At 36.0% G+C, this 22,158-nt stretch overlaps 1 protein-coding gene across 2 annotated transcripts in view; it reads left to right on the top strand.

Moving 5' to 3' along the window:
* The window catches only part of LOC308611343 (TLC domain-containing protein 4-like), a 64,689-nt gene extending 43,070 nt beyond the window's left edge, over window positions 1-21,619 (top strand). For both annotated transcript variants that reach the window (XM_081223685.1, XM_081223686.1), the window contains 2 exons: window positions 1,031-1,104; window positions 15,851-21,619. In XM_081223685.1, coding sequence (XP_081079811.1) covers window positions 1,031-1,104; window positions 15,851-16,169 — 393 coding nt within the window. In that variant the 3' untranslated portion in view covers window positions 16,170-21,619. The remainder of the gene's footprint in view (window positions 1-1,030; window positions 1,105-15,850) is intronic.
* Window positions 21,620-22,158: the final 539 nt, after the last annotated feature.

Genomic DNA, 22,158 nt, shown 5'->3' with positions numbered 1-22,158 from the left:
GATTATAAAAAGTTTTAGATTCATTTTGGAAAGCTAACTCTTGCAGTCCAGCTCTCAGTTTTTAATCCCTAAAATAATTTACATAGAGGAGAACTGAGAATCTTCAAATAAAAAGTCCATTCATTATTATTTTTTTCATTATTGCTTTATATTTTTCCCATTTGGAAGGCAGTGTGGTATAAACAGTAGGAAAAGTATTTCTGAAGTTCTGGTATATCTAATGTTTTGAGAGCAGGTTCTTTTGGTGTGTAATCATAATTGATTTAATTGGAAGTGCTAGAATGACTCCATTTACCTAGTAACACTTAAAATTACATAAAATTTTTGGAATGTATACTTTCAGTTTTCTTTCTGATGCTTATTAACTGTACTATACTTTTCCGATTATTAAATTAGTGGAAAGTACTAGGCATTATGTTTCTAAATTCAGGAAGGTCCCCAAAATGTGTGTTTTAGCTATAGTATCTTCTGATTGACAAATATATTTTTCAGGTCAAATATGACAGATATGGTTTAACATGTGTTGTTATGTTTGACAAGTGTGTATCTGCTCACAGGCTTATATATTGTTACTTAGGAAGTGAAATACACTCTTGAGATTTTTAAGGTGCTCCTAATGGATATTAAACTACATTCCTATTTGATATTTAATTGCTATAAAATTTCTCAACTTCCTAAATGCCCACTACTTTAATCATTATTTCTACGGTAATTTGAGAATGCTGTTACTAATGGCTATGTGCAGAATTCATTAGTTTAGCGTGAGACAACTGCTTGAAATCTGTTTTTCTAAGTGAATATGGTATACATAAGTGAACATAAGTGTACAATACGTTGTCTTTAAAAAATGCTGTAGAATTCTAATGACATTTCTGAGTTTTCACGGAGAAGAAAATCTGTTTAGCAGACTTGGTTTGTGTTTATATTTATCATTATTTTATGCTGAGAAGCTATTGAATGTTTCTTCGATGTTTGGAAATTTTGATAAGAATGTTTTCCCTGACATTATGTTTTATGTTTTATCACCCAGAGGGATGGAGTGCTGGGATACATTGGGAATTTTCGCCTGCTTGCAGAACTTTCCAGCCCTTTTGTGAATCAGCGGTAGGTTACTGATATCACTAATTATTTTAAACTTGGGCTGTTTGGTTTGGGGAAATTTTTCCCCAAGATCCTAAATATAAAAATGAAAGTATGTGATATGAATTATCACCACTGTACAAATGAGGAAGCTGAGCCTTGGAAAGGTTAGGGAAACTTATCCAAGATTCCCAAGCTAGAAGGTGGTGGTCCTGACTCTTGAACCCAGCTCTCTTTGTGGTATGATGATACTTTCTTTTACTGGATTTATCTTGGGTCCAGTTAATATTCCTGACACCAACTTCCTCCTGTTCCCAAATTCTGACACCAACATTATCTTATCATTACCTCTTTTAAAATAATCTTTTCATTTTATATTTACAGGAAAGTTACAAAGATAACACAGAAACTCCCATATACCCTTCACCTAGTTTTCCCTATTAATATCTTACATTATCATGGAACATTTGTCAAAACTAAGAAACCAGCATTGATACTTTACTATTAAGTGAACTTCAGGCTTTGTCCGATTTCAGGAGTTTTTCCATTAGTATCTTCTTTTTGTTCTTCGATTCAGTCTAGGCTGCCATATTGCATTTAGTTGTCACGCCTCCCCAGTCTCCCCTCGTCTGTAACAGATTCTTAGTCTTTCCTTGTTTTTCATGACCTGACAGTGCTAAGGGTTACTGTCCAGTTATTCTGTAGAATGTCCTCCAGTCTGGATTTGCCTGTTTTTCTCATAACTGGACGGAGGTTATAGGTTTTCGGAAGGAATCCTATAAAGGTGAAGTGCCGTTCTCATCACATATCGGGCTACATGATATCCATGTGACATCACTGGGGATGTGAACTTTCATCTTGTGGTTGAGGTGGTGTTTGCCAGGTTTCTCCACTGTGAAGTTTTTCCTTTTCTTTACTCTCTTTGAAAGCAAGGCATGAAGTATAGCCCACTCTCAAAGGTGGTGGGGGGAGAGAAATTAAGCTCCACCTCCTGGAGGGAGGTAGTTGCTCATTTTTGACAATGGGTTTATTATTATCCTTTATTACCCTTATCTTGTCATTTGACAGGGTCTGCTGACATTTTTTCTATGAAATGTTTAGCTGCTCCTTTCATTCCACATCCATGGTCCCAGTTTAGGGCCTTCGGGATCTCCACGGTTGATTACTGCAATAGCTTTCCAACTGACTTCCTAATTCTAATTCTACATTCACCCACTCTTCAGTCCTTTCCTCACAGTGCTACCAAAGTCATCTTTCTTGTGTTCCACTTTCAGTGCCTTACTTTCTTACTAAACACTGCATCCTCTTTAGATTCTTCTCTGAGCTTTCGAAGTGCTCTGTGATGTGGGCCATGTCTCCAGCCTTATTTCTTACCACTCATTAGAGTTAGTTTTACACCCTTACTGTCTGGCACCTGTGGATTTTTCTCACTTTTCTTCCTTTATTCCCATCCTCTATTTTCCCTCCATCTTCTAAAAATTTACCTATCTTTCAAGTCTTAGGTCAAAATCCCAAACCCAGGGAAGGCTCCCACAATTACGTGTAGCCTTTTGTCACTTAGTACAGAGATAACCCAGAGAATTGGGGGTCAAATCAGACTCATGTGAGTTAGGGAGCTTACCCTGTATCAGTCCTTACTAATTATCTCAAGAATACAAGCAATCACGAGATCCTGGCAAAGCAAGGATATGTTCAGGACCATCAGCATGGCTCCCTAGGTCTTTTTTGCACTGGGCATGCTCTGGAATGAGGTTACCTATGAGGTCTCAAAGTGATATGTATAGTTCATATTGCTGACATGGAAGGAGCTCTCTTGGTTATGAAGCCATCTCCATGTAATACTCAGATAGTTACATAGCTTATATAACTTTCCTGGGGCAGGGGTCAGACCCCATAAATCCATACATTCTAGGTTCATTTATCATAAGCAACACTAGACTAGGTATATCCTAAAAGCATTCCATGGATGAAGACTCTTCTACTACAAATACCATTAGTATGCTTACCAAGCAATTACCCTCATCACCCTTTTTTCTTGCCAAAGGTGGAAGGGATGGTCCTTCCACCTCCAAACAGGAGAGATTAGATTACAGATCTGCTGCTTTCCCAGGTACTTATGTACTGTTTTATATTGTTTGCCAGTGTTTCATATGTTATAATTTTATTTCTTCAAGAAGATACTAAGTTCCTTAGGCTTGGCCATTTAAAATTTTTAAAATAAGAGTTCTTTTGCAATTTTTAAAGACTCCGATGATGTGAAAGTATAGAGAGCAAAGAGCATGTTCTTTGAAGGCAGAAGACCTGGATTTAAATTCAAGCTCCCCCACTTACCATTGTGTGTGAGTGGAAGATTATTTAATCTTCCTGAGCCTTAGTTTTCTTACCTATAAAACAGGGATAATGATACCTATAGGCCTTACAGTTTATTGTGAAGATTCTATGTGGTTATATGTTTTGTTATATGTTTACATATGTGTGTAAAGCACCTGGCATAGTGCTTGTCATTCAGTACATAATGCAGTAAGTGTTAAATGTAGTGTATATTCAATATGCTAAAATTTACTCAGCACTAGAAGTGCATAGTTTATGTTTGCTTTATCTACTTTGTAGTATCTTTTTTGTTCTTTAACCCATCAAAATTAGGTTTCCTCTTGTGTCATTTTGCTGGAACGATTTCATTAGAGGTACCATTGACTTCCAGATGCAAAATCCAGTGAACTCTCTTCGGTGCCTATCTTATTGTATCTCTCTGTGGACTTGATGCTGTTGGCCACCTCCTTCTTGTAATGACATAACTCCCCTTGCTTTTGTGACCCTGCACTCACCTGGTTCTTGTAGTTCTCTGACCATCCTCTCTCAGTCTTCTTTGTTGAAGACAGTTCCTTAAATGCTGGTGTTCCCCAGGGCTCTCTTCTGGGCCCACCGACCTTCTCTGTGCTTCTCCCTGAGTGAGTTGTGCTTTCAGGGTTTCAGCTATTACCCATTTGCTCAATGTGGTGTAATGGACTATGCATGAATTTTAGAATCATATAAGCTCAGGCTGCAATTTAACCTTGCCGCTTACTTGCTCTGACCTTGGTTGGCTAAGTTATGTAACATTCCTGTACTACAGTTGCTTTCTCTATAAAAAGAGCATATTTAATATTACCTACTTCTTTGTATTATAGTCAAGTGTTTTCTCCTCCCAGGTGGCACATCAGAATCAACATGTCTAAAATAGAATGCAACATATTTCCCTCTGTATTCTCTTATATGCTCCTGTTCAGCATGTGGCCTGGCCATTCTCTTGGTTATCTCTGCTCAACATGTGGGAATCATCTTTGTTTCTCCCTCACCTGTGTTTGGTCCATCCCAGGTCCTACGTATCACCTCCTAAACATTTCTTGCCTTGGCCACTTCCTCTCCATCTCTGCTGTCAGCGCCCTAGTCCATCATCTCTTGCCTGGGCTCCTGCACCAGCCTCTAACCCTGTACTGTCCAGTAGAGTAGCCACAAGCCACATGTGACTATTTATAGTTAATTTAATTAAAATTAAATAAAATTAAAAATTTAATTCCTCAGTCTAACTTGTAACATTTCCAGTGCTTCCTAGCCCCATGTGTCTACCGAATTGGGTAGAACATCTATAGACTATTTCATTATTGCAGAAAGTTCTTTTGGACAGAAAAGAACTATTCTAGACTGGGGTCGGCAAACCAAGGCGTGAAGGCCAAACCTGCTGCCTGTTTCTACAAATAAAGCTTTATTGGGGCACAGCCATGCATATTTGTTTACCACGACTGCTTTCACACAGTAATAGAGTGGATTAGTTGCCACAGAGACGGTAGAGCTTCCAAAACCCCTTACTTTGTGTTACTCTCTGGCTCTTTGTGGAAGAAGTTTGCTGATCCCTGCTCTAGGCAGTCTGCCTGCCTCCAGTCCTATACCCCTTTCATCCTCTCCTGTATTATTATCTTCCATGGTGATCTCCCTAAAACACAAAAATGAACACGAAGCCTCCTGGTTAGATCCTCTCAGTGGCACCTGCTGCTTCCAGTATAAAATATGGGCTCTGTAATGTGATGCAAGAAAGCTCTCCAAGTAGAGCTATCTTCTGTCTTTCTGCCATATTCCTCCTCAGAAATCTCCTCTCACCCCAACTTGTCCCTGTGCTAGAAAGGCCTCCTGGCTCCTTGCTCATCCTTCATGACTCAGCCCAAGTGTCATTTCCATCACGAAACCCCATCTCTTCCAGGCTGGGCTGGGTGTCTCTCACCCGTGCTTCCATAATAGTGACACACAGTTATACCATTATGATTAATAAATTAAATTATTGTAAAGTTCTCTTTCTCTTTTCCCTGTTTCTTATTTATCTCTGCATTTCATTAGGTCAAGAGCCAAACTTTGTTGAACTTTGCATGGTTCAGCATCCACACATTGTCTGGCACATAGCCATTTAATTGCTTTTGAATGAATGAGTCCCAAGAGGTGATCAGTTAAGCTTTAGCAATGTCTGTCTCTTGAAGATGATTCAGATTTGAGATTTTGAAGCAGGAGAAAATTAACCTTGACACTTAAAGGAACTTTAATTTGTTTCTGTTTGAAGCTCTTTTTGAAAAATCATAATATTAGAGAGTTTAACTTATTCTTTAATTTTGTAGTAAAAAGCTATGCTATACCTTTATTTAAAAGCTTCAAGTCTTTTGTAAATTAAGAAATTGAGAAGTGGGGTTGGAATATGAGCAAGAAATGGTATAATGGAACAACAAGGAGATTATGACAAAATTTAGCACAGCTACTTAAGTACTGTTAGAGTTTTCCATAGTTTAATTGTTTTCTTTAGTTTCTGATATTTTATGTTCTCTCTATTTTAGAGCTTTGTATAATTTAAGAAGACTCATGGAATGCATGTGGTGGGGCACAAAGGTTAGACACCTGGGCTTCAGTTAATTTTCAGCTGCTGAGTTATACCCGTGCCTCAGGTTTCTTTTTGTAAAAAGTAATTTAATGGTGGTAACTTCTTTTTTTGCCTAAATGCCCTTAACTGTTATGAGGACATGTTTTTGAATTGCTGTTAAGGTTAAATACCTTATAAAAACTTTTGAGGGAAGGGATGTGGGAACAGATGTATATGTATGACTGATTCACTTTGTTATAAAGCAGAAACTAATTAAAAAATTAAAAAAAAAAAAAACTTGTACCTATGCTCCTTAATATGTTCCTTCAGTATTTATTGAATACCTTCCCAGTACCTAAATGTTCCATTCCCTGCCTCAGGGAGCTTCACTAGAGTGTCTGGTGTCATGTCTATGTTTGAGAAAATAGGACTTAATAATACAAAATAATGAGCTAGTAAAATAAGACATTGTGTGAAAAAGGGCAAGAAGAAAAGTGCTGTTATTAATGGTTTAAAACAGCCATTCTCAGACTTGTTAATCTCATAAATTATTGAGGACCTCAATGAACTCTTACTTCCTATAGGCTGATAGCTATGGATATTTACCAGATTGGAAATTAGAACTGAAACATTAAAAAATATTTATTAGATCATTTAATATTAACAATAATATTTCATGTTAATGTAATTTTTGTGAAAAATAAACTACATTGCCAAAATGAAAAATTTTTCGTGGGAACAGTGTTGTACATTTTTTGCAAATCTTTTTAATGTCCAGCATGATAGAATTCAGCTGGATTCTCAAGTTTGTTTCTGTTTTCAGTCTGTTGTGAAATGTTATTTTGGTTGAAGCATATAAAAAAATCTAACTCTCAGGGTTAACAGTGTAGTAGGTAAAGGAGTATTTTAGTAGCCTTTTCAAATAATTGTTGATATCCTGCTTTAATACTACACCAGAATATACCAAGAGATAGCTTCTTAAAGATTAGTTAAATGTGGAATCTCAAACCATATCACTGGACTTTTGATACACTGTTATATTCAAATCCATTGGTCTGTCATGTACTTTGAAATCTTTTACTCATTCATAATTTTGTGTCATCATGCCTTGGTCATTTGGAAAATATTGGTTCACTGAGTTATGTAGGTCTTATGATAAATGCTGATACAGTTATTAGATAATATTTTTTTAAAAACCCATTACTGACCTCATCAGAAAAGTTTTTAACTCTTCAGAGGCTATCCAAGAGTTTTTCTTGGATAAGACAACTGTGCTTTGTGCGTACTTCCCATTTTATCACAGAATATTAAAAAGACATGTACTCAAAAGACATGATTTAATATAATTGATCATTCTTACTGCTTCATCCAGGACATTCTTAAGTGAAACTTCTCCACTCAACCCCTCTTTTTTTGTTTGTTTTTAACTGCAAATATGTGGCATAGATTACAGTGATGACTAGTACCATTTTGTACCACTGCTGTGATTCGTGCTAAGATGCCAACAGTCTTATCCATCAGTACTTTACATCATCAGAATAGAAGTCAGCACAATTAGAAAGGCAGATAATATTTTAGTATCATTATGAAAATAGTTTTCCCTTGTAGACTCCCCCAAAAGTCTCAGGGGCCCATGAATCACGTTTAGAGACCTATTATTGATTGATGTTTGTCATGCAAGGCTTCAAAGAGAAATTGGGACACATTCTTAAATGTTTTAGGATTTTTTAAAGAAGTGGATGGGAAAGGGAGAAGGGAGAAAGGCGTGAACATAAGGTTTTGAAAAGTGGAATAAACATGCCATGTGAAAGAGAAACTGCATAGACTTGTAGGATCAGAGAGTATGTCTTAGGAGGATAGAGGGTAGAGAGGGTGTTGAGTGCCAGGGAAAGCTGATTGAACTTGACCAGTGGACAGTGAGAATGTATTGTAGTGGAGAAAGACATTCTGAAAATAGCACTGAGTAATTCTAGTTATTGGTATTTGTGGGATATATTGTAAGATGGAAGGCAAAATCTTGGTTAGAAGGTTAGCATATAGCTCTTAGTTGTGTGAATGACTGGTGTAATTTCATTAGTCCAGGAAATAAATAGGATCCCAAATTAGGCTGTCATGATAGAGTAGATATGATGGAATAAAGATTTTTGAGGGAAGAAAAAGTGAAATTGGTAATAAGAAATTAGAGATAGAGAAAAAAAGACAAGTTTAAGATATTTTCTACAGTGGACTTAGAAGAATGAAAAAAGATGAGGCTCAGGAAGAATAGACGGGAAGATGATGAGTTTGCTTTGGAGATGCTGCGTTAGAGGACAAACAGAGCATCTGAGTGGAAATGTAGTAAGAGGTAGAGAGGGATTTTGAAATGATCAGATAGAGGTTACATTTGAAGCCATGAGAAAGATGGTGTTTAAAAGGTGTAAAGTTGAATGTCTAGAATTGAGAAATAAGAGAAGGAAGAGTAGATACAATAAAGGAAAAGTATAGAAGTAGAAGGGGAGCCAGAATAATATTGGGATGGAGGACAACTTTTCTAAAATTACGTTTTTGAACTCCTAAATTTCCAGAGTTAATATTTATTAAATACAGTGTTCACATGCCTGAAAGAATTACATTTGCAACCAAGATAAAACCCATGGGGCAGCTCACGACCCAGTCTCCATGTAGAGTCCCAGCAACACTACAACATGTAAATCCTTATTGGAGTTTTTCCAAGGATGTCAACAAAGGTCCAGTTTGTTACAGCAACACTTCTTAAAAGTCTCTCCATTCCTCTTGAACTCACAGTATCTCCTGGACCCTGTAGCTTTCCCAAAGCTCACACTTCTGACTCTCAACTCCTAAAAGTCACCAAACTGGTCGGTACCATATAGGGGGATGGATCCTTTGCTCCCATCCTCTTTTTTTCTTTCTTTCTCTACCTGAAAGTAGCCCTCTCTCCTCTTTCCAAATGTGAATTATACCTGCTAATGCCTTGTTTTTACACTGCATGTGCTCAGTACCACACTCTGCACAATTAACTCCCAGGGAACTTAATCAAAAGCTCCAAGTCCCTTTAGAAGAGCAGGAGGAGGAAGAAGTGCTAAATGACCAAAGACAGAGTTTTCTCTATGGGGTTGGGGAGGATTACACACACATACAATCAAATATGCCTAAAACCCAAACCCAACATGCATAAAACCAATACCCTACTCTTTGCCTAACCTCCCTTTCCTCCATGACCACCACCACAGAAAGCTTCCAGTATGAATCAGTGGGATCACCATTGACTTAGTCATCCAAGTCAGAAACCTGGAGTCACCCTAGACTGTTCCTAGGCTGGAAGCAAGCCCAATCCATTTTATCTCCTAAGATTGTTCCTAATCCTTCCCCAACTCATACCACTCCACCTGCTGTCATTATAATTTTTGGTCCTCGGTGTCTTTTCTTCTTTACCCATCTAAGTAATAACTGTGGATGGTGGTGAAAGACAGTGTTTTCCCTCTCTCCTTCCATCCCACATGCATGTCTTTTTGCTTCCTCCTGCTCCTCTCCCTCTCGGCATCAACACATATATTCCCAAACTGTTAGCCCTTATTTGTTGGAATGAAGGGGTGTTCTCATTAGGTAAGACAAGGTAGATTCCAATAAAATAAGTGGTCCTTCTGACATGAGAGAGAAAGATAAGGACAATTATATAAATATTATTTCAACTTGAATTAATATGTGAGTTCTTTCCTTTGAAAGAGACTGGCTTAAAGATCAGGCACCAGTCACATGGAAAAATTGGCCGAAGATAAATGCAGTGATTGTACAGTAAAGCCAAAGCACAAGTTCTTAAAGTCTAGATTTTTAGATAATCACCTTTCCAGACAACGAAAAATTTGGAAAATGCATAAAGTGCCGGAGAACAGGAAGTAGTCTAGGCTAAATATAATGTAGGACTTGTGGCATCGAAGAGAAAAGGCTAGAAATGTAGAGTTAAGGGAGACCAGTTGGGTTATTGCAGTCATCTAGGTAAGAGACGCCGAGGACCACAAATTATAATGGCAGAAGGTGGAATGGAATGAGTCGGGGAAGGATTAGGAAGAATCTTAGGAGATAAAATGGATCAGGCTTGGTTCCAGACTAGGAACAATCTAGGGTGACTCCACGTTTCTGACTTGGATGACTAAGGCAATGGTGATCCCACTGATTCATAATGGGAGTTTTCTGTGGTGGTGGTCATGGAGGAAAGGGATGTTAGGCAAAGAGTGGGGTATTGTTTTTATGCATGTTGGGTTTTAGACACATTTGAGAATTGGTGATTTGTCAGGTGAGGATGCTCAGCAATAAATCAGAAATATGGAACTACAAGTAGAACTTAAGAGAAGACTTGAAACCAGAGATTTCTGTCAGGGTGTTTGAGCCTTTGAGGAGGAAGAATTTTTCCTCTACTCATCAAGGTTCTTTGGTGGGTCTAATAATAAGTTTGACATAAGGCAGATTAACAGAAGAAAAACATTTAATTACATATATGTGAGGGTCCCACAGGACAATGAGACCCAAGGACAAGCTGGGCAGTAGAGGCTTATAAGCTGTCTTGAGCTAAGGAGTGGGATAGGGGCCGCTTGGAGGAGGGTGATTCACAGGATGATAAGAAGAGCAGATGTTTGGTAATTAGATGTTTGTCCTGCCATACAGACAGATCATTCAGATAAAAAGTTATCTCTTGGTAATAGCTCTCTTTGTGGGCCAGGACACCTATCTAAATTCTTTCAGGTAATTCAGGGAGAGGTAGGAGTTTTTCTTGAGTCTGCTGGGTCTTAGTTGCTTTCAGCTCAAAATATTCTGCATGCCAAAGTGGCACATTTTGGGAAGCTTGTTCTGAACCCCTTTAAGCCCATGAGAATGTATAAAATGGCCTTGGTAGAGCATATGGAAGGGAGTGTGCCTGGGAAGCACAAATATTTAAGGGACAGGCAGAGGAAACGGAGACTGAAAAAGTATAGGTAGGGAATCAAGAGAAAACAGTATCATGAAAATCAGGAGAGGAGAAAGGAAGTATGATGGTTGGCAGTGTCATATGCTATAGAAAGGTCACCTGGGATGAAGGCTGGATGAATCCACTGTCTTGGTTATGGGGATGCCACTGGTGACCAATTTCTTTTGTAGGGGAATGCAATCATATTGTACTGGGTTGTGAAGTATAGCCAGAATGTCTGTGAATACACTGTTGACTTCTCTTTTTAAGAGTTTAATAGGGAAGAAAAACAAAAGGAGAGATTTTTTGGATTAGAAAGAATCAGGCATGTTGGTAATAGAGAAGAAAGAATCAATCTATACATGGGGAACTGGATGGAGCAAGGGAAAGGAGATAACTGATGGCCTAAAGTCACAGAGCATGGGTACAGAAGCAATTGGCCTTGGAGAGGGCAAGAGAAACCTCTTCATCTGAATATAGAGAAAAAGGTGCTTGAAAAGAAGATTTGAGGCCTTGGGGTCAGAGTTTGAGGAATTCATTTGATGGACTCCAATACCTTAGTAGTAGAAGAGGCCAGTTCCTCTGATGGGATTGAGAAATAGAAGTGAATAAGGAAGGGAAGTGACTTGATTGGTGAGACAGAGGTTGGGGAGCAATTCTATGGAGAATGTGGAGTTAAGTAAAAGGAATGCCAAGCAAATTTGAGAATTCAGTTGAAATTCAGAGCTCTTTAAGTTACATTTGTGCTATTTATGTTAATATCAATATTGGTGAGTAATAATAGCTATTGATTGAGCTCCTAGTACAGGGGAGTTCTTACGTGTCAAAACAGCTTCATGGTATAAGGGAGGTGCTATCATTATCCCCATTTTGTAGGGATCAAACTGAGACATAGAGGTCAATAACAGAGAGGTAAGACCACACAGCAGCTAAGGGGCAGAAGAAGGTTTGAACCTGGGCCTTCTGACTGCAGAATACAGTACCCACCTTCCCTCTATAACTCTGCCTAAGGAAAGCTGGCCTGATGAGAAGCTGGGGATAGGTAGGGTGAGTGTGATGGATGAAGGGGCAAGAGAACTGAGGGTGCTGATGTGTGTTCTGAAGGTAAGTGAGTTCAGGTAGGTAGGAAAGGAAGTGAATCAAAGGCTGATAGTGAGGGATTTGTGAGTGGAGGTCAAAAAAGAGATTTAGATGGAATTGGGTAAAGAGAAATATGGGGTACTACCAGTTGTGCTTAGAAGGGGATGGGTTATTTGAGGTATAGCATTTCTGATTAAACCCAAGGCCACCATGTAATCAAAGAAAGGAATGGCTGAGGATCAGAGGGGAACTCTTTGGAGTAGAGAAGTCTGGAGGATAGGAGATCTGGATAGAGCAAAAGATGTTGACTTTACTGCTTTAGTGACATTTTTCCTATTCGTGATATTATTTTATTAATTTGAGCATTGCTCTCTAAATAGTTTGTTTTTAACTGCGTTGAATAATTTAGCCCTTCTCTTTTCACACTACATATACTTATAAATTGTAATACCCCTCTTATCCTACAAATTATTTCTGTTTGATATTTTAATATCTCAGTAAAATATTTTAAGGTTTTTTTAACAGTTAATTTTTAGTTTCTGAAGTTGAGCAGTTTCTAGCTTAGTCATGACTAATTCTGTCAAATTGAATATTAAGATACATGGATACATTTTACTACATTTACAACTTAACCTCTAAAATATAATGAGGTAACATTAGGCAAGATAGTTTTTTTTAAGGGGGAAAAAGTAGAATACAGCAAATACTAAATTTTTAAAAAAATAAGCTTTTTACTTAAGAATAATTTTAGACTTCTAGAAAAGTTTCAGGGATGATTCAAAGGGTTCCCATATACCCCACACTCAGATTCTCCTATTGTTAATATTTACATTTATATGGTACATTTGTCATAATTAATGAACAAATATTGATACATTATTATTAACTAAAGGCCATAGTATTTTCAGATTTCCTTAGTTTTTACCTAATGTCCTTTTTCTGCCCCAGGATCCGATCCGGGATACTACATTGGATTTAGTTGTCACGTCTCAGACTCCTGGTTGTGATAGTTTCTCAGACTTTCGTTGTTTTTGATGACCTTGTCAGTTTTGAGGAGTCCTGGTCAGCTGTTTTGTAGAATATTTCTCAATTTGGGTTTGTCTGATGTTTTTATCATGATTAGACTGAGGTTATGGGGTTTTTGGAGGAAGACCACAGAAGTAAAGTGCCATTCTCATCACATTATATCAGGACTACATGCATAAACATGGATTATCACTCTTGTTGTTTACCTTGTTAACCTGGCTGAGGTAGGGTTTGTAAGAGTTCTCAATTTTAAAGTTACTGTTTCCACCCCACCTGCCTTCTATACTGAACTCTTTGTAACGAAGTCCCCCCTTGAAGAGTGGGGAGTTATGCTTCACCTCTTTGAGGATGCAATATCTACATAACTTATTTGCAATTATTCTGTACAGGATATTTACCTTTTCTCCCCTATTCATTCACTCATTCATTCATTTATATTACCATGGCTTCATGGATATTTATTTTATACTTTGAGTTTGAATCCAATACTACATTACCTATTTTGTTCAAATTGTTACAACTTTTGCCATTGGGAGCTCTTTCAGTTGTCTTCTGTGTCCCTTTGACATAACTTCATCATCTTTTTGGGAGCACTTCTTTACTTTCTGACACTAAAAAAGTACTCTAGATTTATATTGTGTATTCTCTGTCCCAGTGCTAGAATCAGCCATTTCTTAAGGAGTCTTGTTTTCTTTTATTGGACAATGGTATTAGAAACCAAAATATGGGCCCTGGGTGTGCTCATTGCTAATGGGGCATCATTGTTTCTATGCCCTCCCAGCTGACAACTTGGAAATGTACTAACCTGTGTATACACACATATCTATAATTATTTCTATATATGTCCATCTGTATATATGTATTAAACTAAGCATGAGTTTATACTGAAGTTTCCAACTCTAATCCAGTATCACATGGATCAATCTAGTCTTTTGCACTCAATTATCTGTAACTTTCCACTCCCACGATGAGAAATCTGTTTCCCACTTCACCATCAGACAAATTTACTTATTTGTTAAATCCCAGTATACATGTATAATGGTTTCAGAATTGTTAACCTCTTCCCCCATGAGATAATAATTTTACCAGCTAGAGCAAAGTGCCTATGTACAGTTTCTTTTGTCTTTAGTCTTACAGTCTTAATTCATTTTCAAAGTTACTTAGGTCACCTATTTTTACCCCACTCCCTCCAGTGAGGTTATGTCATGTATTTGGAATGCAGTTAGATTCTTTTGTCACAGGCTACATTCTGCCTGGCATGCCCCAACCTCCTATTGATTTTTTTAAAATTTGTGTACTCTCTTCATCTGTTCTGTGGGTTTTGACAAATGCATAATGTCATATATCCCCCACTACAGTGTCATACAAAATTGTTTCACTATCCTAAAATATTGCCTGTGTTTCACGTTTTCTACCCTCTCCTGCTCTCCCTGAACCTCTGGCAACTGCTGATCTGTTTTTTTGTCTTTATATTTTTGCTTTTTCCAGAATGTCATATAAATGGAATCATACAGTAGGTAGCATTTTTCAGATTGGCTTCTTTGATTTACCAATATGCATTTAAGATTCACCCATGGTGTTACATGAATTGATAGTTTGTTCCTTTTTATCACTGAATAGTATTTTATTGTATGTACATACCACAATTTGCTTATCCATTCACGTACTACATTGTGAATAACATTATGAAGCAACCTATAACATTTTGGTTGCTTCCAGTTTTGGGCAATTATGAATATGGCTGGTGTAAACACTTGCATGCAAGTTTTTGTGTGGACATATATTTTTAAATCAATTGAAAAAATACCTAGAAGTGTGATTGTTGGATTGTGTGCTATGAATATGTTTAGCATTATAACTGCAATGCTGTCTTTTGAAGTGGCTTTACCATTTTGCATTCCCACCAACAATGAATGAGTGTTCCTATTGTTCCACGTCTTTGCCAACAATTGGTATTGTCAGATTTTCGGATTGTAGTCATTCTAATAGATATGTAGAAGTATGTCATTGTTTTAATTTACATTTTTCTAATGACAAATGATTTTTAATATCTTTTTATATGCTTCTTTTCCTTTTGTTTATCTTCTCTGATGAGGTGTTTAAGATCTCTTGCCCATGTTTTAATTAGGTTGTTTCTTTATTGCTGAGCTTTAAGAGTTCTTTATATATTTTGGATATAAGTACTTTATCATATATGTATTCAGTAAACAATCTCTCCCAGTGTTTGGATGTCTTTTCATTTTCTTTTGACAGTGCCTTTCACAGAGCAAGTTTTTAATTTTAGCGAAGTCCAACTTATATTTTCTTCTATGGATTGTGCTATACTATCATCAAACCCAAGATCATGCAGATTTTTTCCTGTTTTTTTCTAGAAGTTTTACATTTTTGCATTTTACTTTTAAGTCTGTGGTCCATTTCAAGTTAATTTTTGTGTAAGATGTGAGGTCTCTGCCTAGGTTTATTTTTCTGCATATGGATGTCTAATTGTTCCAACACTGTTTGTTAAAAAGAGTGTTTTTTCTCCACTGAATTACCTTTACACCATTATCAAAAGTAAGTTGAGTATATTTGTGTGGGTCTGTCTATGGGCTCTCTATTCTGTTCCATTGGTCTGTCTGTGTGTTCTTTTATCAATGCTGTGCTGTCTTGATTATTGTAGCTTTATTGTAGGTCTTGAAAGTGAATCTATCAGCTTTATTCTTTTTCAGTATTATGTTGACCATTCTAGGCCCTTTGTCTTGCCATATAAATCTTAGGGGGGTGTTCTGAATTTTAAAAATGAAAAACTAGAAATTGTTAGTCCTCAGAGATGCAGAATAAATGTGATGTTTCTTTAATTTTTTTCCCAGGTGGTTCTTTGAGGCTCTGAAGTATCCTAAGTTTTCCAAGGCTAATGTCATCAATGGAATACTCATGACTGTGGTGTTCTTCATAGTGCGGATTGCCTCAATACCTCCTTTTTATGGCTACATTTACTCTGTGTTAGGAACGGAAGCCTACCAGAGGCTTGGATTTTTAATTCAGTGTTCCTGGATCTCTACTTGTGTTGTTTTGGATGTAATGAATGTCATGTGGATGATCAAAATTTCAAAGGGGTGCATCAAAGTCATCTCTCTCATAAGACAAGAGAAAGCCAAAAAGAGTCTTCAGAATGGAAAACTTGACTAAAAGTGGGCTATTGATAAACATACTTCATTCCTACCCACATTATATCTTCTGATAGGTTGAATTCTTGGCATGTTCTTGTGCTTCTTTATTAATTATACTTGTTATTCTCGGTTTCAATGTCCTTTTTTTCCTAACCGTTAGAAAAAGAGAAACTAAAAAAAAGAGAAACTAAAATTTAGTTTTTATCTGAAGATTTATTTTCTGATATTCTTCTGCATTATAAGCATGGATAAAATCTTAAAGGTTTAAATAAAAATGTATAAATATGGTGGTGAATCTTTTTAGAAATCTGTTAACCGGCATTGGTATTTTTCTCTGTGAAAACATGACTATGCTAATTTGGTGCACTTGGTTTTATGTCACCAATTTTGCTGAAAGAATGGGAACTGCTTTTAAATCTGTAGATAGCTCTCCACATTTTGTTGTATTGCACTCATTTCTTACTATGGCTGTCAATACCTGTGTAGTGTTTAATTTCCAAATTGTTGAAGTGTTCTTTTTCTTGGGCTGTTAGAAGTGATGTCTTTTTCATTTAGATATGCTGTCATCTACTAATAATGAAGTATTTTGCTTATTTTCGGAATCTTAAGTTATGGAAAATATTTCTTGCATTTTCAGATTTTTCTGACATCACTTTATTATTTCTATTTTTAACATTTTATCAAATTATTGCTTTTTTCTTTTGTAGTAAAGCTTAAGACCGATCTAATAGAGCTCCTTAAGAGATGAATTCTTCCTTCTAAACATGCATGTTCTAGATGACTATTTGGGCTAATAGGAGGAATCATTAAGAAAAAAGCTTTAATACTGCTGTCTCTATCTGCGTCCCTTGCACTTTTTCTATGAAAAATATATTATTTCTATTTGCAAAACCTCCCCTGAATTCAGAACCCAACATCATTAGTACCAAATCTTATGCAATATGTATTTATCATGCTCCTAAGGTAGGCCTCTTCTTGATGAGACCAAAACTACAAAAAAAAATCAGTATTCATATTTTACTCACAATTTACACCCATGCTTTTGCTTAACCAGCACTTTGAGTGCTTTGAATTTGTGTCTTTCCTAAAGGATAGGAAAATAATAGATAATTTAATCCAAGCATTCTGATTATCAATATTATTGCTTTATCTGAGGATAAATGACTGGTGACTTATTTTTTCTGTTTGTGTGTGTGGGTATGTTTGTGTTTGCTTTGGTCCTTACAACCCAAATATAGAATTATATAGTTAGCTATTATTGCCTTTATTTATTTTTCTCAAGTACTTTAATGATCATTCTTACCTAAGGAAAAAAATTAATCAATGGTAAATACTTGAATTTAGTTGAACCCAAACCAAAAGATCTAATTCAATCAGTTTCTCAGTTTGAAGGAGAATGTGCTACTTACTCTTATTGTCCATGTTATGATGATGAAGGGAGGGTAACTGGATATTTCAGGGCTTTTGATTTGATGTGATTTGATTGATTTGGCTGTCCAATGCAGATAGGGCCTGACCTGATACATTGTAGAACATTTGAAGAAGGTAACTGAGATCTCGGTCAGTAACTAAATGAAAAATAGAAATTGATCGGCTTATACCAGGTACGTTTATTTTTGAAAGACTTAATTAAAGTAATATAAAATATAGGTATTTGTTTTTAAATCTGCTAATATTACATTGATAATTTGTTACTAAATTTAGTGCCTTCTACACATAGGCACTTAAACATGTATTGGTTGTTTAGCAGGGGTAGGAAAGCACGTGGTTTTATCTTGTTCTTTTCTTGCTCTTTTGCAAGAAAAAATGGCTTTTTAAAAGGAAAACATTTATATTAGAAAACTATTTTGGAAATTCATTCCTTTAGGAAGAAACAAAACTTGAAATAAATATTTTTGACTTTGGATATTTCTGTAGCTTCTGAACACAGATTTTAAACCCCCCATCAAAAGGAAGACAATATAAAGATATATATTAGTAAATTTCCATATAGAAATTTCCATTTTTATAGTTATTTCATGCTTAAAATTTCATTTTTACTTTCACCAACAGCACCTTTCTGCAGTATAACCCCTCACTAAGTAAGTGTAATTAAAATATCAATGTGTTGAACTAAAGTTTGTTATTCCCTTAGTCAGCAATTCTTATTTTATGCTGGCTGCACGATAGTTAGTTTAATATCCAGATTCAATATCCAAAAATAGATTCTATGCATTTCCTCATAAAACAGACATGAAATGAAAAAGACACTGCAAGCTGCCATGCTACTTGAAGTCAGATCTTTACAGGAGCTATACTTTGCTATTCTGTGATTGTATCCACCTACGTAAGATACAAGTAGTTAACGACAGAACATTTCATTTATTAAATGATGAATTTTTCATTTATTAAATGACAAACTTTTGCTAGACATTTTACGTATTAAATATTTTGACTACATGGATTAATTTAAATGATTCTATTAGGCATTCTGATATTTAACAACTGTTAAAATATTTATAGAAAATGAAAGCAAATTGGTATAAATTTTTAAGCAACTCTATTTTTGTAGAAAAAGATTAGTGACAACCTGTAACTATAAAGATGTTCTCTGAACATGTAGTACTCTAGAAAATAAAAATTCTTACAAAATTTTGAAAAGGAATGAAAATCAACTAAATAACATGCAAGATCATAGACTCTGCATTAGATATTTTATTTGGGAGAATTTAGAAATTATGAGCTTGAGTTTATAGCATCTGCATTATTGTGCCTAAAATCTTTTTAATGAATATTATTTGCATTTATTTAAAACAATATAGAGTTATATCTGAATGCAAAGAAATAAACTCCTGCTTAAATTGTCTTGATACATCATAGTAAGTTGAAATGGAATTTTTATTCCAACTGTTCGTTTTGGTATTTCATGCATTAGCCCTATGTTAAGAGAAATAATGTCTTCACCATTCCTAAGAGTGACTGATACACTGTGGATGACCCAGTACTGTTGTAAAGGACTAGTTTTAGAAACTACCTAGTTTATAGGTGTTTGAATCAAATTCTTTTCTAAATTTTAATAACCTATTTGACTCAAATCAAAATTTTGCTAAAAGTATCCGTTTTTAAATTGTATGCTTTCTCTGAGGTGCATTGGGCATTTGGAGAATGGTTCTTCCCTTTACTGTTGGTTACACCAGTTGTTATGTATTTAGAAATATTCTTCTCATGGAGATATACAGGGGAAAATGTTGTAATATTCATGTTTGTTTTGCTTCATTTTTAAGGAAAATAAACATGTTCCAAAAGGCACTATTAAAATAAGTGTTTGAACAAATCTCAGTTTCTAGGTTATTCTTCACTCCAAATATGTAAATATACATTTGAATTGGCTTTAAGTGGTTTAATCTGTTGGATGAAATTGAAAAGTCCATGTCATTGTTGACATCATCAGTTATACTTCATAGAAGACTATGTATTTATGTGTTTTGGATTCTATAAGAAGCAAACTGGTATAATTTTATCAGAAGTGTGGTACAGTATGTCTCAACAGGTACAGACCAGCACAGCAGCGAGACCCCTCCTGTGCTGAGAGGCCTGGGGCACACACACACCTTCCCAGCCTTAACCACAGCTGGTTGACAATAGACACACTAAACCTACTGAAAGTGAATTCTCACATGAAAAACACATGTGATATGTGTGAGAACAAGGAAAAGCCAGCAGGACCTGGGGTTGGCGGAGACAGCACCACTGATTTGCCCTTAAAAGCCATGATGCTCCTCCTTCAATCCAGAAGTTTTCTGTCTGAATCCTTTGAGCCTTCCATCTCTTCCTCCTAATACCCTAAAGACTTCATCAGCACCTCCCTCCTTTATACTAACACCTTTCTATGTCAACTTTTGAGACCTCCCCATACCTGTAAGCTTGCCAGTCTATTGTGGCAAATTTAAAAGTTCACAAGTGTGTTCTTTCACTGAAAAAAAAACCCAAAAAACATTGCAGTAAGTTTCAGTAGTGGACAAACCATAATTTATTAAGAGGCTATAGGAAGCCACTTAACATTTAGTACTTATTTACAACAACAAGGAAAGCTTACAATGTTATGGTTTTATTGAGAAACATCCGTAGTCTCTTTCTTAAACTGGCTTAGCAATAAGAGCTTTATAATACGTTTCAGCTGGGGATTCATTACAAGCATGTAAATTATCTAAATGTTCTTCCTCAGACCCTCTGACAGGCAGAGGAGGAACCGAGGTAGCTCTGTGTTATCAGGAGGGTGTGCTGGCCTGTGGCAGCATTACTGAGTCCTGCTCTTTAATCAAGCAAACTTAGTTATGGTCCTGTTTCTTTTAAAAACAAGCTTATAGCGAGTGGATTACTCAGGGTGTTTTCCAAAGTACAACACCCAAGGATTTGAGCCCTGTCCCTTTTTAGCCCAGAACTCTTAACTATCTCTGTTAGCTTTGATAAGGTCATACCTTTCTTTGGAAGATATTTCGGGTGGCAGTGAAGCTAAAGATTGATTTGTTTGCATTGAAAATGTTTACACTGATTCCCTGTAAGCAGTAGACAGTTTTGAAATCAGGCCCGATATTTAAGACCAAAAAAAAGAAATTTCTAAATCTCAAAGATATAAATACCTCTGGCTGAAAACTCGTTAATTATTATCTGTATGTTTTGTCCTTTATATCTTTATGTAATTCTTTCTGTAATTAAGTGTGCATTAAGGTATTTGCTACTTCTTGGTTAATGAAGCATAAAAATATAACTGTAAATAAAATATGCTATATATTTTTCTGTTTCTTGCTTGGTTTGCTTCTAATATGATTATGTCTACTTTTTACTCAAGGAATTTTTGCATAGATAATACTCTTACTAACTTGTAACTGGGATGAGTTATGAGATATTGGGGTAATTATTTGATTTTGTAATAATAACTTTTAGACATAGATTTAATTTGAAAAAGTTACTTGAAAACTGAAGTAAATGTGACAGCTATAGTGATACACAATTTTCCTCTGAGAATATATCACATTAATATTTAATTGTCAAAGATTTTAGAAGTCTTTCAAAATACATTTATTAACTTTGAGAACACACCTTCTAATGTATTTCCATAAGGCTGAAGAACTTTTATTTACAGAATGTATGACTTGGTAATTTACAAATCAGTATTACTCAGATTTATCAGATATTAAAATAGCAACTTAGTATCCTTGTTTCTGGTTGTGCTTTGGAGGGATTAGTAGACATCTTTAGGTATTTCCCTTAAAAATTTGAAATGTTTGTATACGTTGTATGTGTGCCATTTTAAAGTATATGCAAGTTCTAAGCAATAATCTGCATGTTATACAAGGTTGGCATTACTTTGTCATGACAATTTTATTATTTTAAGAATGTATAAAATCAATATCCTATATATAAATCACTCCAAACCCACCCCCCAATGAAAACACTGGGATTTTCTTGTGTTAGAACACTACTATAATGTGGTGCAAAGCTTTGCATTTTGTGAAAAAAATAAAATCACAATTATTTAGTGCAAAAGTTTGAGTCTACAAGGTGTGCGCTTGAATAATAATTAATGGGTGATAAAAATTGCTTTTCTCACATCCAATCATCTCTCCTAGCATCTGAATCCTAACGTTAATATTCACTCTTCATGATGCTTGTGGAGCTTGTTTACCCCCTTCCCCTCCCTTCTTTCCTCCCTTTTCTCCCCGAGGCCCCAGCCTTGTAGCAAATCAGAAGGAACAGTAAACATTTTAGTCCTGCTTGTTAAGGAAAGGAATGGTGCTATCTAATCAATAGGCTCCTTTAGATTGAGTAGAACTTTGGCAATTATGTTTTCAGTCTCCTTCCCTTTGTCTCTTAGGCCTCTCACGTGGTCTTTAGTGTTTTTCCCAAATGTCTTGGCTGGAATTCCTACCTTCCCAAATTGCCTATGGTCTTAACGTTGCATCTTGGTCTGAGACTATCCAGTAGATCAGGAAGCAGAGTGCTAATTGAATAGAATACTGAAGTGGTTT

Source organism: Mesoplodon bidens (genome assembly GCF_964165515.1).
Source record: "Mesoplodon bidens genome assembly, chromosome: 2".
NCBI classification, from domain to species: Eukaryota; Metazoa; Chordata; class Mammalia; order Artiodactyla; family Ziphiidae; genus Mesoplodon; species Mesoplodon bidens.
The sequence above is the reverse complement of the archived record's forward strand: the minus strand, read 5'-3'. Positions and strand labels throughout refer to the sequence as shown.